Genomic DNA, 16,332 nt, shown 5'->3' with positions numbered 1-16,332 from the left:
AAACCGCCGTCCGAAGACCGTTTTTTGGTCGTGATACACCCAATTTTTTTAGGCTAAATACATCTACAAGAAACTAATTAAAAGGAACAAATTACATTTTATTAACAAGTATAACTTAATTCAGTTTTAGTTTAGTAATAGGCAGACATGATCTGATGATCACATCATTATTTTCAAAAGAAAAATAGCATTTGGCTTATGACTAAGCCAAACGGTGTGCTATATGCTCTAATTTAATTTCTCTCTTTCTCTCTTTTCCAATTCTCATCTCTCTCTCAATGTCTGTTTATATAAAGGCCTCTCTCTTTCACTTCTCTCATATCATATCATATGGTCTACCACTTTAACTAACCCCACCCCACTTCCATTCTCTCAACAAAGTTATAAACTTTCTTCACCAAAGTTTGTTTCTTTCTTCTCAACTGTCAAAAAAAGCATTCATTGAGAGTTAGAGAGAGGCAGTAACATATATATATATATATATACAAGAAATTTAAAAGAAGCAGCCCATAAGGAATATCCTCTTTGATCCCTTCACTTTATTTTTATATTACTCACTTATTTGTTTCCTTTCCTTTATTTTGATTATCCCACAACAAAACAAACACCACCATCTTGTATTTTTCTGAGTTTCCAACTTTGATATGCAAGTAGCAGAACTCCAACAAAACCTGGTTCAACACCAACACAAAGAGAACAAGATCATGTGCAAGAAGATCCAGCTAAGTGTCTCTGACACTGAACTCCATAATCACCATCATAATTCATGTGGTTGTGATGTTGATGGGTGCCACAAGGTTGAGGGTGAGGATCTATTCATTCCACCCCTCAATTTTGCAATGGTTGATAATGGCATTTTCAGGTCTGGTTTCCCTGAACCTGCTAACTTCTCCTTCCTTCAGACCCTTGCTCTCCGCTCTATCATGTATGTATATGATACCCTTTTGGCCTCATTTTCATCCACCCAATTCTTCGATTCTTCTAACTTCTTATTCTTTCTTTGATTAATTGCTCTTTTTAGATATCTATGTCCTGAGCCATATCCAGAGGCTAACATGGAGTTCCTCAAGTCAAATGGGATCAAGCTTTATCAATTTGGAATTGAGGGTCATAAGGTATCTATCTATCTATCTATCTATCTGTGAACTTTATTAATTTGTGTGTGTTTTTGTATTATTAATTAGGAGATGATTTGGTTTTGTTATTTTTCATTTTGGGTGGTTTCTCTGTTGGGTCTAATAGTATTTTGTGTTAAATGTATTTGGTTTCTATCTCTTGCTCATAGATTTGCACAACCATCAACGATAACAATAATATTGTTAAAGATATAGCTATTTATATCTCTTTTTTTATTAGTTTAAATTTTTGAGAAAAGTGATATTGTAATATAATATTAAAATTTTTATAATTAAAAGATTTAGAATTCAGTTCTTGCATTGTTAAATTAAAAAAAAGAATTATCATAAGATGAAAAAAAAAGAAATCTATATAAAAATTTAAACAAATTTAAAAGAGATTATTATGTAAAAAAATGTGTTAACGATATAATCATATATTCTTCTATCAGCATAAATTTAAAAAAAAAAAAGTATTTTATTGTATATATCTAATCCAATTGAAATGAATTGTGTCTCATCTATTTGTTATGTTTTGGAAGGTTTTATTCAAGTTGGTGTGGATAATTAATTAGTGGCCTATTGAATGAAATGGGACCATTAATTATTACATCAGTAACTTGTGGAGTAGTCTGCTTTTCTTCAAGAAATGTTTGAATTAAATGTTTTTTTTTTTTTACATAGCAGTGCAAAATTAGAAGGAGAGAAAAAGGGGGATATTGTAACTTGTAAAGTTGGTTATTGTCATTATTTTTCTTCTTTTTCCAGTGATAGAGTCATTTAACCTAAACAAATACATGATTTAGGAAAAAATATTTGATATTACTAATTTATATAGTTGATTCCGCTTAATAAGATTAGACTTAATTGTTCTGTTCTAAAATCTTTTGATAAAATATTCTAACTTTAGATAGTGATTAAACAAATCTTACAGAGTCTTCTGATATTACTTTAAAATGTCGCAACTTTTAATAGTGCATAACAAAATCTTAAGAGAACTATACTATTACATCTTTTTGGGTATCATTATTATGTTGTCATATCAATAATATTTTTTGGTCATGCATGCTATTGCTACTGATTATTACATCCATTCTTTTTCAATTTTGGAGCATATTTCTTCTGTTTTAAAATAAAAAGAGTTCTCTTCAATATTGGCCCTTATGTGCAGAGAGAAAGTATACCAACTTTAGAATATGAAAATATCATGCTTGATGGGAATCCTAGCTGGCATATCAAGTCTTTTCCTTATTTTTCTTTTCTTATCTAAAATTATCACAATCATTATTTGATCTTGTGAATATATAATTAATGGATTGGTGGATAAGCATATATTATACTTATTGTCTGTTTAATGGGATGTCAAAAAATCTATTCAGTCCATGAAGCACTAATTTTCCCTCTGATCATAATGCAAGTACAGATAGAGAAAGGGGAAAGGAATTAATAACAGCAGTGAATGTACACCACAATCATTTATCAACCCACCAAAAGACAATAAGAACAGACAACATTTAAGTATAAGGACATGGTTAAAAAAAATACAGAGAATGTGTCACAATTCATTTTGGACATATAATTTATGTGTTACTTGAGGGAGATTCAAGTTAAATTACTTAACTTAAATGTTTAAATTGATAAGAGACACACATAAATAATTATATATATTTAATATATTTTTTATGTATTTTTTTTGGGATTTGTGTGAATTTTATATAGATTTTTTTTTCTGTCTTAAACATCTTTTTTTTTTAGAGATCAACAAAAATAAAATTCTAATAATTTTGATTATAGAAGTTTTGATACTATATCATAAAATCGTTTGTTTTAAGAACTTAAACAGATGAGAAGAGACAAATAAATTATTATATTAAAAAAAACATTGTATTGAATTAGTATAAGAGAACATTTAAACTGTTATGATATTGTTTGAAATTTTTTATTCCTCTAGTTTCAATTCTATAAACTTTGTTTTGGATACAAAATTATGGACTCAAATCTTCCTTCCATGTCAAGGAAACAGAACACTACTTTTTAGTCATGTGTCTTTATCTAATAAGTTGAATTTAATTTTTGATGGACTTAATTTGTAGCAAACTCCTTATTTTAGTTGAAGACCTCATTGTCTAATTTTGGCATATCTTGAATATCTGTATATCCCTAAGTGGAAAACGAGGCAGTAAGATAGATGAATGAGAATTGATTTGATTAATAGTTTCTTTCTACTTCTGTTTTGTTATTGAAAATTAAAGTATAGATAATGTGCGTTATGAACTAATAATTAAAATCAACGTATGATCAATTGTAGCGATAAATACTCATTTTGCTTAACGGTAATGTTAAGGAAAGAAAAAAAAAGTCAGAATTTGATTTATTTAATATTTATTAATTATTATTTTTTTGGTTAATTATTTTTTATTATTAAATATTTTTGTTTTCCTAATTAGCAGTATCAAGTTTTTGTTATGTGAAGTAATCTGTAAGATAAAAACCGTGATTTAATAAAAAGAAAAGTTAGAGAATCAATATTTTTAGTGAAAGAAATAGAGTTGGTCGCTACTAATTCAAATACAAAGCAAAACATACAAGATAAAAATATTGGTCATTTAATTTTTTGTTAATAAAAAATAAAATTGATTAATAATTGCTTCCCTTGGATGCCAATTAAAGAAGTGTAGTTTTTACTCAGGATTATCATCAGTTTGTTATATATTGGTAAATATTTTCTTTAAATGGTATTAGCAATATACTGTTGTCCCATTTGATAATATTAGGAGACAAAAATAATAATCAAAATTTATTTTATTTAATATCTATTAATTACTGTTGGAATTAATAAATTTTAAATGAGGTAAGTCTTAATTATTTTTAGTAAAATGTTTTTGTCAATAGTATTCCATTTCTACCAATAAATTTAGATGACAAAATTTAATTAACAAACACTTTTACTTTTATTTTATGTAAACATAGCTACTATATAGGGGGCAAGATTTTTTATCATGTGAAATAATATAATTAAATTAAATACTAAAAAGATTGTGTATCTCATGACAGGAGCCTTTTGTAAACATCCCAGAAGACACAATCCGTGAAGCATTAAAAGTTGTCCTTGGTATGCTTTCCATATATAAATAGATACATCTTCCCTTCTCTTTTATTATTTTTGCTAATTGCTACTGCATTTATTTCAACAACTCATTTTCTTATTAATATGCTCACCATTATTTGCAGATGTCAGGAACCATCCACTTATAATTCATTGTAAGCGGGGGAAGGTGAGTTTTTATTTTATTTTTTTATTTTTTTTGTCTTTACCAATTTTCTAAGTGCATTTTCCAGTTTGTGTGTTTAAGTTTTCTAAGTAACTATTAGTTTGATTAAATTGCGGCAGTTCTTTGAAATATTATATCTAGTTAAAAGTAGATATATTTTAAAAAACAAAAATAAATTTTTTTCAACAAATAATAGGACAATCATTACAAGAAAAAAAAAAAACACACATTTAGTGATAATTTATTTTACTTTAATATTTAATAAAATAGGTGCTAGCATAATATCAGAAATTAAATATCAACCATCTTATATTTTATTACTAAAAAATTTTAATAATAATTATTATAATCATTAATAAAGACCTTTTAAAAGTCACAACAATTCTATAACTTGTTATTATAATATATAAATTGTCACAAAAAAATAATTAAATTAATTAAAAGAAATACTAATCATAATGAATTGTTACTAAAATTAGTTTTTCTTAAAAGTGAATATTTATCCTTTTTTTTAATTTTTTTCTTAATTTTTATCCTTTCATTATAATTTGTTGACTAATTGTTAATTCAGTAATGTTAGAGAGACAATCATTTAAAATTATCTTATTTAACTTAACATTTATAATTTTACATATATATAACATCCAAATTACATATTTATTATATCTAGTATTATGCATTTATTTCAGAAGTAATTAATAAACGTAAAATAAGACAACTTTAGGTTGATTTAGTTAATTTTTATTGTCTCTCAAACATTTCTGTTGTTAGTTAAAAAAAAGTTAGTTTGCAGCATACTAATCTAGTGATGTTCTTAAAGTGTATAATAATTAATGATTGTTATTATCTCTAATTTTTGGGGGTGTATTTATGCAGCACCGAACGGGGTGTTTAGTAGGATGCTATAGGAAGTTGCAGAAATGGTGTTTGTCTTCTGTGTTTGATGAATACCAACGCTTTGCAGCTGCAAAAGCAAGAGTTTCAGATCAGAGGTTCGTTGAGTTGTTTGATATTTCAACCATCAAGCCTCTCCCTATAACATTTTCATCTTTCAAGAGGTAACATAGAAAAGTGTTATGCTAATTAAATCTGGAATAAATAGGAAAAGGTGATGAACTCCTTCAATTCATCAATGCATTATTGCGGCGGCAGACTCCATTATCATTCCCATCATTTTCAAGAATAAGATTTATTATTAAGGAAAAATAAAAAAAAATTATATTAGAATATGTAGTGGTTATTAATAGATCAGCATTGTTATTGCTTGTATCTTTATATAATTATTATTGTTATATATAGTTCTTGTAGTACATACTCTACTTCATTGGTTAGGCACTTTCTGTATGTGCCTATCATCCTTTATTATTATTTTTTTCTATGCTGCTACCCCATTCATCTGAAATGAGTGTAGATACTTCTTGATTTTTTTCTCGAGGCTCGGAGAATTATTCAAGAAAGCTAGAAAAATTAAAAAAAAAAATGTTTGCTCTATATATACATTGTTATGTGTTGTTTCTTTCCTTCAGTTCATGCATAAAAATATTATTTATAGTATATTAGTGTTAGGATAATCTTATTTAATTTATATGTAGTTATTTTCGTATAAAATTGATAGTTGAAACTTGCAGGACTAGTTTAATGCACATTTCACAATTTTTTTTTGTTTTGTATGGACGAGAAAATCCAAGAATGAATGAAGAGGAATGAGAGTTGTGTAATAATAATTCTCAAATACATAACATAATAATAAATATGAAAAATGATTGGGAATTAAATAGTGGTAATAGAACCCTATTATATATGCTTGAAACAAGAAAGATTATACAATGGACTTTATTTATATATATAATATTAACGACCGTTTTTACTTTTCGGTATCTTTACTCAGAAGTGTTTCATGATGATCTGCAAAATTTGTAATGGCACTAAGTAATTTACCTATAATTTGAGCAAAAAATAATTGCTAGCATTAATCTTCGCAAATAAAAATTTATCTATCAAGTAATAAACGAAAATATTATTTTCTTACGGGAAGTATATATAAGTTAAAGGTGAAAGATTCCTACATAGTTAGTTTAGCACGCAAGGTTTTATATAACTAGATTACAATGTTTATTGCTAAAAATAATTAAACAAAAAAATGACCTTTAGTTACAATTCTTTGATAACGTTAGTGAAAAGAATTGACATTATCTTTTACATTATTTCTTTCTAGGTTGGATTGAAATTATAAGGACTGCTGATTGAAGGATTGCAAGAAATTAAACTCCATTTGGAGGAATTTTTCTTTTCCTTCTAAACTTAATGTGATGCACCTCTTCACAGCCGATGGACTTTTTATCTGGGCCTTAAGCTGTTGCTTCGGAAGGAGACAAGTGCATAGTGTTGATATTTACAAAATAGCATTAAGATTCAACAAATAATTTTATGTGTAAATGTTCAATTTAATTCGCACAATTTGATCACTTTGTAATTCAATTGAAGCTTTACTAGTACCATGTCTATATTATTTTAAGATCAGTTTCTATACGACTTGTTCTTATGTCTTAACCATATGATGTCTCAAATATTTCCCACTTTATTGGCAATACAAAGTAAACTTTTGATCGGATTAGTTGGCTAATTAATGATATCAAGAAACCATGATAGATATCATTAGCAATACAAAGTAAATTTTTTAGAGGGAACAATAAATACGCTAATTGTCTAGCAAAAATCAGTTTAGGGTTAGAAGATGATTTTTTGTTCTAGTCGACAAGTCAAGGACTAATCCGCCGCGGTACTGAGCTCCATTTAAGAGTTTGTCGCTGGCCAATGGGTTGCTGCATGCACAAGAGAGAGAGGCTTCTTTACCCCAAATCACTTGTATCTAGTTTTTTTTTTGTTTTGTTTCCTTTGGGCTTTAGCCTCCGTTCAATACCAAAAACAATAAAACTTAACCATGGATTATATTTATATATATATTTCTTTTTTTGTTGGGGGGACTTGTCCATAACGTTCGTTCCTTTGGAATTAAATTTTCTGAATTCTGATCTTTGACTAGATAAGATCTTTTAATATTTTTTTGTTAAATGAATAACTACCAAGAGAACTAGGTGGCCAAACTTTTCAGCACACTTTGCTATTTGGACTCTTTGGGCGACAAGATCATTATCAGATTTCAGTTGAGTAAGAGCTTTTACCTACTGGGGCCCATGATATGTAAGCTTCTTATTAGCCCAGAAGAAACTACAAGACCAAACCAAAAGAAAAAAAAAAGCTACGCATATTTAATTAGGAGAATGACTATTTTTTTTTTTTTGGTGACTAGGAGAATGACTATTTGATTGAATGATAATGACATCTTATATTTTTTTGGTGAAACTAATGACATCTTATATTAAATATAAAAACAATTATACTACGTGACCATAAAAAAATCAATTACCAATCAATTATTGCATATAAAATTTCATATTTAGCAATTTATAGACTTTTTTCATTATACTACTTTGAATAAGTTAGATTATTGGACTATTACGAATTTAATTATTTTACTATGATGGATTGATTATTTGGGTAGCTAATTATTTACAAAATGTCTCATGATATAACATGCTATAACATTCTTAAAGGTGATATGTATGATGGTCAAAAGTGTCCACATTCTATAACATTCTTAAAAAATTGGGATGCGTGGTTGGCCCAAAAAACAAACTTTTGATTTTAGAAATAAAAAATATATTTTATCTTAATAATAATTTTGTTAAAAGTTTCTTAAAATTCAATTCTTCCACCTTGTGTCCCTTCATCTCCTCCCTTTCCAAACCTTGCGAGTAACGGAATAAAGTGAAATTCTTCTACATGTGTTTGGCTATGCTCGTTTGGAAAGAAAATAGGAATTGATTATTGACTATGATGGTTAGATATTGACATGAAAATACCATATCATATAGAATATGTAGACACATAAATTTAAAATTTTTATAAAATAAAGAGACATGGTATATATATAAAATATAAATTATTTTTTAGATAAATTATAATTATATTTTAGTATTTTATTGATATTAAAATATAAATGATTTTTAATATTTTTTAATTATATAAAATATTTAAAATATTTTTATTTTAGTAATTAATAATATATATTATTTCTAAACTCATATCAAGAATGTATGTTAAAAATAAAATTGGACACACTAACATATAATGGTATTTAAGTATGTTCAAGTGTGTTCGAAAATTTTATTTTTTATTTTTTATTAAGATACGATTATCAATGAGTGTCGTATCTGAAATATGTCCGATATACGAATACGACAAATAAAAAAAGTATGTGTACTTCGTAAACTATAGAGAATGAACTACTATACATAGCATACAAAAGACATGTGCCATTATTTTTGCCCTTGAAATGGAAATTACACTTAGGTTGGGCATTGATTTTATTGGAACTAAAATCTAGGTTTTGCTTTTGCTAACATGAAAATGCTCATCGGTAGTAAGTAGTAACCAATTCATGCAGAAAATTTTCAATCCATGTAGCATTGCTCTACTAATTAATAAATAATAATTAATAATAGTAGGCGAAATAAAAGATGAACCCTAAACTTAAAAACACCGCACGCTTATATTATGTGCGACATCAACTAATCTATCTTACTTTTCGTAAAGTAAAGTTGACTTAATTATTATGCAAATCCGAAAAAAATTACTTTATTTGGTATCACTCAATCTAATATTTTTCAATAAAGTATGTTGACTTAATTTTGGTAATTCATATATAGTTTTGTAACAGGACACATCACACAGGTCCACTTCAATCTCAAAGAGAAGCCATTCTTGATCAGTCAATGACTTATATGACAGTGTATGTAGCTATAACTTACAAGAAAATTCAAATATATTTAATTTATATATGAAAGTCCAATATAATTGACTCCGCTAACTAGCTAGTAACAAACTAACAAAACTAGTGGTCCAAATTGACTCCTAAAATGTAAGGACACGAAACATATAATAACGACAAAATATATCTATAGAAAAAGGTTCACTATTTTGTCTCCAAGATATTATCTATGATCAAAATAATGTTAGGTAGTTGCATTATTGCGGTAGGTTCTAAAACACAAACAAAAGGGGAGAATTCAAATAAAGTGGTAAAGATTTTTCTTTTTCTTTTTCTTCGTATTTCTCTAACCCAAAATAATTAAAAAGTGATAATCATAATGTTTCATAGTAAGGAGTTCTTTGCTGCAAAATTTTCTTGTCTCTCTCATCGTGGCATTAATTTTCGATCATTATCCACTAACAAAGGAAGCTACTACTATGCAACCTATATACATTTATTAATTAACTCACTAATGACTCTAAAAGTTGCCTGTATATTTAACATGAATGTGTATGTTGATGCGAAGGACAAAGAAATTCTTCATTTTTCGTAGATCGTGATACTCGGCTTGTCCCCAATTAAGCTAGCGTTTATTCCTTAGATGATTAATATTGCTATTAATATAATATGTAAAGAGTAATAGAAAAGAGAATTTAGAATACTAATAAAATAAAAGAAGAGAAAGAATTGTAGAAGAAATATAAAGAGAAGAGTATTTGATTGCAACATAAAGAGAGAGTATTTGTTTATTATTGTGTGTGTTAACAACAGAGGTTAACCTCCTATTTATAAGCATATAGGAGGAATGTTTTCAACCCATATTAATTTTATTCTCTATTGGTAACATAAAAACTGAGTCACTTGCATGGGCATCCATATCCTTTGTGTTTATCACAACAGTTATAGTATAAAATAAACCTTAAAATATCATTCAAATTAAAAAAACTACATAAACCAGAATATTATGATCTCATTCAAATACAATAATGGTTCTTGGTTGATACCAGCCAATAATGGTTTTTTTGACTTTTTTCCAATTACAATATCACAACAACCCACTCCAACCCAATAATCTCAAGATCACAACAAGCAACATCCAAAAATATTCACAATTATTCAACAAACAACAAAATTCAGTAGTTCACACTTCACAGCTTAACTAACAATAATTATTCAACAAAGTTCACAATTCAGTTCAGTAACTTTAGTTGAATCAGTTCACACTTTACAGTTCACACTTCATAGAGCAATAAAAAATCAGTAAATTACATAGTTAATAAAAAAATTACCTAGAGCTAGAAGCTAGAAGCATCAAACAATTATTCAATAAACCAGTAAATCAGAGACTTCACAGAGCTAGAAGCTTCAGTAAATCAGTAAATTAGTTCACACTTTAGTGACTTCAGTAGTTCACACTTCACAGCTTAACTAATAATAATTATTCACAATTATTAAACAAAGTTCACAGTCCAGTTCAGTAACTTTAGTTGAATCAGTTCACACTTCACAGAGCAATACAAAATTAGTAAATCACATAGTTAATAAAAAAAATTACCTAGAACTAGAAGCTAGAAGAATCAAACAATTATTCAATAAATCAGTAAATCAGTTCACATTTTCCATACATATCGATCAGGGAATTGCAGAGTGCAACCATCCACATAAACCCATTCTGCTCTATGTACTCATGCACCATCCTCCCTGTCTCTATGTCTCCCAAATTTGTGCAAGCCGAGATCACACTCACCATGGTAACCTCATCTAGCCTCACCTCAGTATGCCTCATCTCCCAAAACAACTCCAACGCTTCCTGTGGAAGCTTGGCCTGGGAATACGTGGATAACATTGTGGTCCACGAGACTACATCCCTCTCAGGCATTTCATCAAACACACGTCGCACAATAAAAAATCAGTAAATCAGTAAATCAGAGACTTCACAGAGCTAGAAGCTTCAGTAAATGAGTAATTCAGTTCACACTTCAGTGACTTCACAGTTCACAGAGCTTCGCAGAATCAAACATCAACAATGGTTCAATCATAGTTAATAAAAAATTTACCTAGAAGCTAGAAGAAGCCTTCAAACGGGCTTCGAACTGGGACAGTGGTTGCGAAGAACAGAGCATGCAAGAGGGAGATAAAGAGACCGAGTGACCAAGACAAGGAGCAGTAGTGGAGTACCTTCGAACGGGCTTCGAACTGGGATAATGGTTGCGGAGAACAGAGCTAGTGCCGGCGGCAGCGTGGCTGCGCGACTGCGCGATGGAGGAAGGTTGCGATGGCTGCGCAATGGAAGGGAAGGTTGATATCGATGGCTGCAGCGCAATGGAGGGAAGGTGAGTGAGCAGACGGTGGCTATTGGAGGGAACGACGGCGGCGGCACGAGGCAGTGGCTGGACGGAGGTAAGGGACGGCCAGGAGCTAGGGCTAAGTGCAGAGGATGGAGATTGAGTGTGAGAGAGGCAAAGGCGTTCTGGAGTGGAGGAATCTAGATCTGGTTATCAAGGATGGACTTAGGGCTAAGTACAGCAGCTGAAACGGTGACGTTTCATTCCCCATTCAAAAACCGGTCGGGTCACGGTTCGGTTCGACCGACCGGTTTTTAAAATTTGCGATTTTGACATTTGTCCGAGTCGTTTTCCTCTGCGGTTCACGGTTTAACCAGTTCGACCGGCCGGTCCGAACCGGTTTTCAGAACCTTGAGTAAAATAGTAAAGTGATGCTTTAATCATTTTTAAATTCGTAATATTTATTATTTGTGAGTCTCACTATCTTAATTCAAAGGTGATTAATAATATACTTTTTTCTTTAATTAAAGTGACAATATAACTTTAGAAAAGTCGAATCTATCTACTAAACCTTCATATTAATTAGCAGTTAAAACTAAATTTGTACTACTTATCTTACCAATTCTATCAATAACTTTGTTAGGTAATCAATTAGAGCACCAACCAACTCTAAAAAACTATAGTGTAGGTTGGAACAAAATATTTAATGATACAAAAAAAGACCTCACAACTTTATCCATTTTCACGTTTTACTCTTACTTACAGTAAATTATAAAAAAAAGCCCTCGCACAAACTCTCTCCTTCCTCTCTCCACTCCCAACACCGTTCTGCATACACTCCCAACCACCATGACGCTTCTGTGCCGCTGCACCCATCATGTTGTTCAATCTTTTGTTGCAAGAAGTCGCCGCGCTTAGTGTCGAAAACTTCGTCCGCAGTCACCACGAAGGGAGCTACGGAGAGAATGTCACCACGCACCTCACACCAACCTAGAGCAGATGTTTGTGGGACCTTGCCCCTACGACCCGTGCACTGTGACAGGTGCGCAAAACTCAGTTTGCAGATCCGGCGGTTAGCTGCTGTTACGGCCTGGCCCAAACAAAATATGGGCCGGCCCGACTCGGGCACCACCTGACCCGAACGGTTGGGAGCGGGGCGCCTCGATCGCTGACCTGGACACGCGTCCCTGACAGCTGCTCTACAGCTGTGCAAGGGAGGCCTCAAAGGAGGTGGGCCTGTCCTTACAGGGCCCACCTCTGACACGGTATAAATGGGGAGGGACATACCCTTCCCCCAAGGTACGTCACCTATCACTCACCCTTTTTCGCCTGCACACTCTATTGACTAGGGTGTCGGAGTGTCTTTGCAGGTGACACCCCCCACTCCTTGCACGAAGTACTCGGAACATTGTCTTTGCCAGCCCAGGAGCTCACGACTAGGCAAGACCCCCACTTCATCAACCAGGATACCAACCCGAACCGTCCGGTACCCGACCTACCTAACATTGGTGCCGTCTGTGGGGATCGAACGAAGCTAAATGGAGATCGTGCCGGGTCCAGGGGACCACAGGTGCGCAGCAGCCCCCGAGGGGGCGGCCTCCATTGCCTCACCCCGTAAGAGGTTAAGATCCCCTCCCCAACAAACCGGGTTCCAGTCGAGAGCTCAGGAGAGGCGCCCCTTCGGGGGAACAGGCAGTGACAGCGCCAGGATAATGCAGGAGCTGCGTCACAGGGTGCAGAATCTGGAGCGCCAACTAGCAGATCAGGAGCATCATCAGCGGGCCTCCGACCCTGACTACTCTCAGTCCCCTGAGAGTCGGGGAAGAACCTCCAACCGAAGCAGTCGCTCCCGGCGCACCCCTATACCGAGATCAGAATCGGAGAGTAGCCGGGAGGATTGGCAGCGCCCTAGGAGGTGAAACAATACAATCATCTACGCCTGGGGCAAACGGGCATGCGGTATGCGTGGGGACCGCAAAAACGGAGAAGGAAGGTCCGAAAGAAAACAGCAACCCGTCATCATGGGCGCCACCCCATTCCACCGTTCCATCCTCGAGGTCCGGTTGCCGAGACACTTCGACAAACCAACAGATATGAGGTATGACGGAACACAGGACCCGCAAGAGCACCTAACGGCCTTCGAGGCCCGAATGAACCTCGAAGGAGTGGGAGACGAGGTGAGGTGCCGTGCTTTCCCGGTCACCCTGGCAGGCCCGGCGATACGGTGGTTCAATAGCCTCCCGCAGGGTTCTGTAGCCGCCTTCTCGGACATCACCCGCACCTTCTTGGCGCAATTCACTACTAGAATCGCGAAGGCAAAGCACCCAATCAATCTTCTCGGCGTGACCCAAAGTGTCGGGGAGACGACTAGAAAGTATTTAGTTCGGTTCAACGACGAATGCCTGGAAATCGAAGGACTAACTGACTTTATGGCCAGCCTTTGTCTGACGAATGGCCTTCTTAATGAGGATTTCCGAAAGCACCTCACCACTAAACCGGTCTGGACGATGCATGAGATCCAGACCGTAGCCAAGGAATACATAAATGATGAGGAAGTCAGCCGAGTCGTGGCTGCCAACAAACGGCAGCCCTCCTACAATCAACCCAGGCACCATGGTAACAGAGAAAGGCAGAAGGAACAGGTCAGAGACGGGGGGCCGAGCAAGGCACCCAGACCGTCTCCCCGAATAGAAAAATTCACCACTACACCCCACTCACTCTCCCCATCATGGAAGTTTACCAGCAAATCGCCGAAAAGGGAATATTGACGAAGCCCTGACCTCTGAAAGACCGTACAGGGGGGAACAAGAGCCTCTACTGTGATTACCACAAAGGCTACAGGCACCAAACATAGGACTGTTTCGACCTGAAAGATGCGCTAGAATAAGCAATCAGGGATGGTAAACTGGCCGAATTCTCCCACCTTATCAGGGAGCCAAGGAGACGACATCGCGACCACGATGAAGACGGCAAGACCCGATCGACGAAATGGCGGCAAGAACCAGAAGACAACGATCACGGCCTCACCATAATAAACGTGGTGACCGCCAAGAACACAGCGCCAAAGTCGAGGTCTGCGCACAAGAAAGACGCCAAAGTCCTGGCAATTTCCTCCTCGCCGGCACGAAGCTCCAAGAGGTCCCCAACTATTTCCTTTGGGCCAGAGGATCATTGGTTCGACGAGGTCCCTGAGAACCCACCCATGGTCATTACGGCTAGGGTGGGAACCGACCTCGTCAAACGAATCCTTGTGGACACGGGGGCAGACTTGAACATTATGTTCCGCAACGTGTTCGATGTGCTAGGTTTACGGGACGCCGACCTCATGACTCACCAACACGGTGTCATAGGGTTGGGTGACCACTTCATTAAGCCGGACGGGATAATATCCCTCCCGACCTCCGTGGGACAAGGACAAGGGCGGATGTCAATAATGGCCGAGTTTGTAGTTCTACGGGACTCCACTGCCTACAACATCATCCTGGGGAGGAAAACGATCAACGATGTTGAGGCGGTAATCAACACGAAGCTGTTGGTTATGAAGTTTGTGGCTGATGACGGATCTATAGGATCCATAAGAGGAGATCTGGAAATGGCAGTCGCTTGCGACAACGCCAGCCTCTCCTTGAGGAAGAAGTCTAAAGAAGCATCCGGAGTGTTCCTTGTTGACTTAGACACCAGAGTCGACGACAAGCCAAGGCCAGAACCAGAGGGGGACTTGGAAAAGTTCAGGGTCGGTGACACAGAGGAAAAGTTCACGTTCGTTAATAGAAACCTCCCACACGAGTTGAAAGAACCCCTAGTAGAAATGATTAGGGCCAACGGAGATCTATTCGCTTGGACGCCAGCCGATATGCCGGGGCATAGACCCTAGAGTCATGTCACACCACCTGGCCGTCAAGTCGGACACCCGTCCAGTGGCCCAAAGAAGGAGGAAGATGTCCCAGGAGAGAGCAGAGGAGGTGGCCAAGCAGACGGCCAGCCTCTTAGAAGCGGGTTTCATACGAGAACTAGACTAGTCGACATGGCTGTCAAATGTAGTTTTGGTAAAGAAGCACAGTGGCAAATGGAAAATGTGTGTGGACTATTCCGACCTCAACAAAGCATGCCCCAAGGACTGCTTTCCGCTTCCCAACATAGATGCGCTCGTCGACGCAGCGGCGGGGTACCGGTACTTGAGCTTCATGGATGCCTATTGCGGCTACAACCAAATACCGATACACCGACCCGACGAGGACAAAACAACATTCATAACACCCGGAGGGACCTATTGCTACAAGGTGATGCCGTTCGGACTGAAAAACGCAGGGGCAACATACCAAAGGCTGATGAATAAAATATTCGGAAGCCTCATAGGCAAGATAGTGGAAGTCTACGTGGACGACATCCTTGCAAAGACTACGCGGCCTGACGACCTCCTGACCGACCTAGGAAGTGTGTTCGCATCTCTCCGACAGCACGGCATGAGGCTTAACCCCCTCAAATGCGCTTTTGCCATGGAGGCCGAAAAATTCCTGGGATTCATGATAACCCAAAGAGGAGTAGAAGCCAATCCCGAGAAATGCCAGGCAATACTCCAAATGAAGAGCTCGGGATGTGTCAAAGACGTTCAGAGACTAGCAGGTCGCCTCACCTCATTATCCCGCTTCCTCGGAGCATCGGCAGCAAAAGCCCTACCCTTCTTCAATCTAATGAGGAAAGGAATAGAATTTGAATGGACTCCTGCGTGCGAGGAAGCATTCAGACACTTCAAAGAAATCTTGGCGACACCCCCGGTACTCGAAAAG

At 35.4% G+C, this 16,332-nt stretch overlaps 2 protein-coding genes across 4 annotated transcripts; both read left to right on the top strand.

Annotated features, from left to right (window-relative positions):
- The first annotated feature begins 314 nt into the window (after positions 1–314).
- LOC107496894 (probable tyrosine-protein phosphatase DSP4) lies at positions 315–6,902 on the top strand. 3 transcript variants are annotated; one of them, XM_021127312.2, is made up of 6 exons: positions 315–925; positions 1,022–1,115; positions 4,170–4,227; positions 4,347–4,390; positions 5,264–5,445; positions 6,603–6,902. In XM_021127312.2, the coding sequence occupies exons 1-6, from the start codon at positions 645–647 to the stop codon at positions 6,610–6,612; spliced, it is 669 nt and encodes a 222-aa protein (XP_020982971.1). In that variant the 5' UTR covers positions 315–644; the 3' UTR covers positions 6,613–6,902. The 3 variants fall into 3 exon arrangements, with proteins under 3 accessions (XP_020982971.1, XP_015973704.1, XP_020982972.1); XM_016118218.3 differs by having other exon boundaries at positions 316–925; positions 5,264–5,379; XM_021127313.2 differs by lacking the exon at positions 6,603–6,902 and adding an exon at positions 5,490–5,938 and having other exon boundaries at positions 316–925; positions 5,264–5,379.
- Positions 6,903–13,566: 6,664 nt separating this feature from the next.
- LOC110273504 (uncharacterized) lies at positions 13,567–15,419 on the top strand. Its single transcript, XM_021126632.1, has 2 exons — positions 13,567–14,222; positions 14,477–15,419. The coding sequence occupies exons 1-2, from the start codon at positions 13,567–13,569 to the stop codon at positions 15,417–15,419; spliced, it is 1,599 nt and encodes a 532-aa protein (XP_020982291.1).
- The last annotated feature ends 913 nt before the right edge of the window (positions 15,420–16,332 follow it).

This window comes from Arachis duranensis, chromosome 7 (genome assembly GCF_000817695.3).
Source record: "Arachis duranensis cultivar V14167 chromosome 7, aradu.V14167.gnm2.J7QH, whole genome shotgun sequence".
Classification (NCBI taxonomy): domain Eukaryota; kingdom Viridiplantae; phylum Streptophyta; class Magnoliopsida; order Fabales; family Fabaceae; genus Arachis; species Arachis duranensis.
The sequence above is the reverse complement of the archived record's forward strand: the minus strand, read 5'-3'. Positions and strand labels throughout refer to the sequence as shown.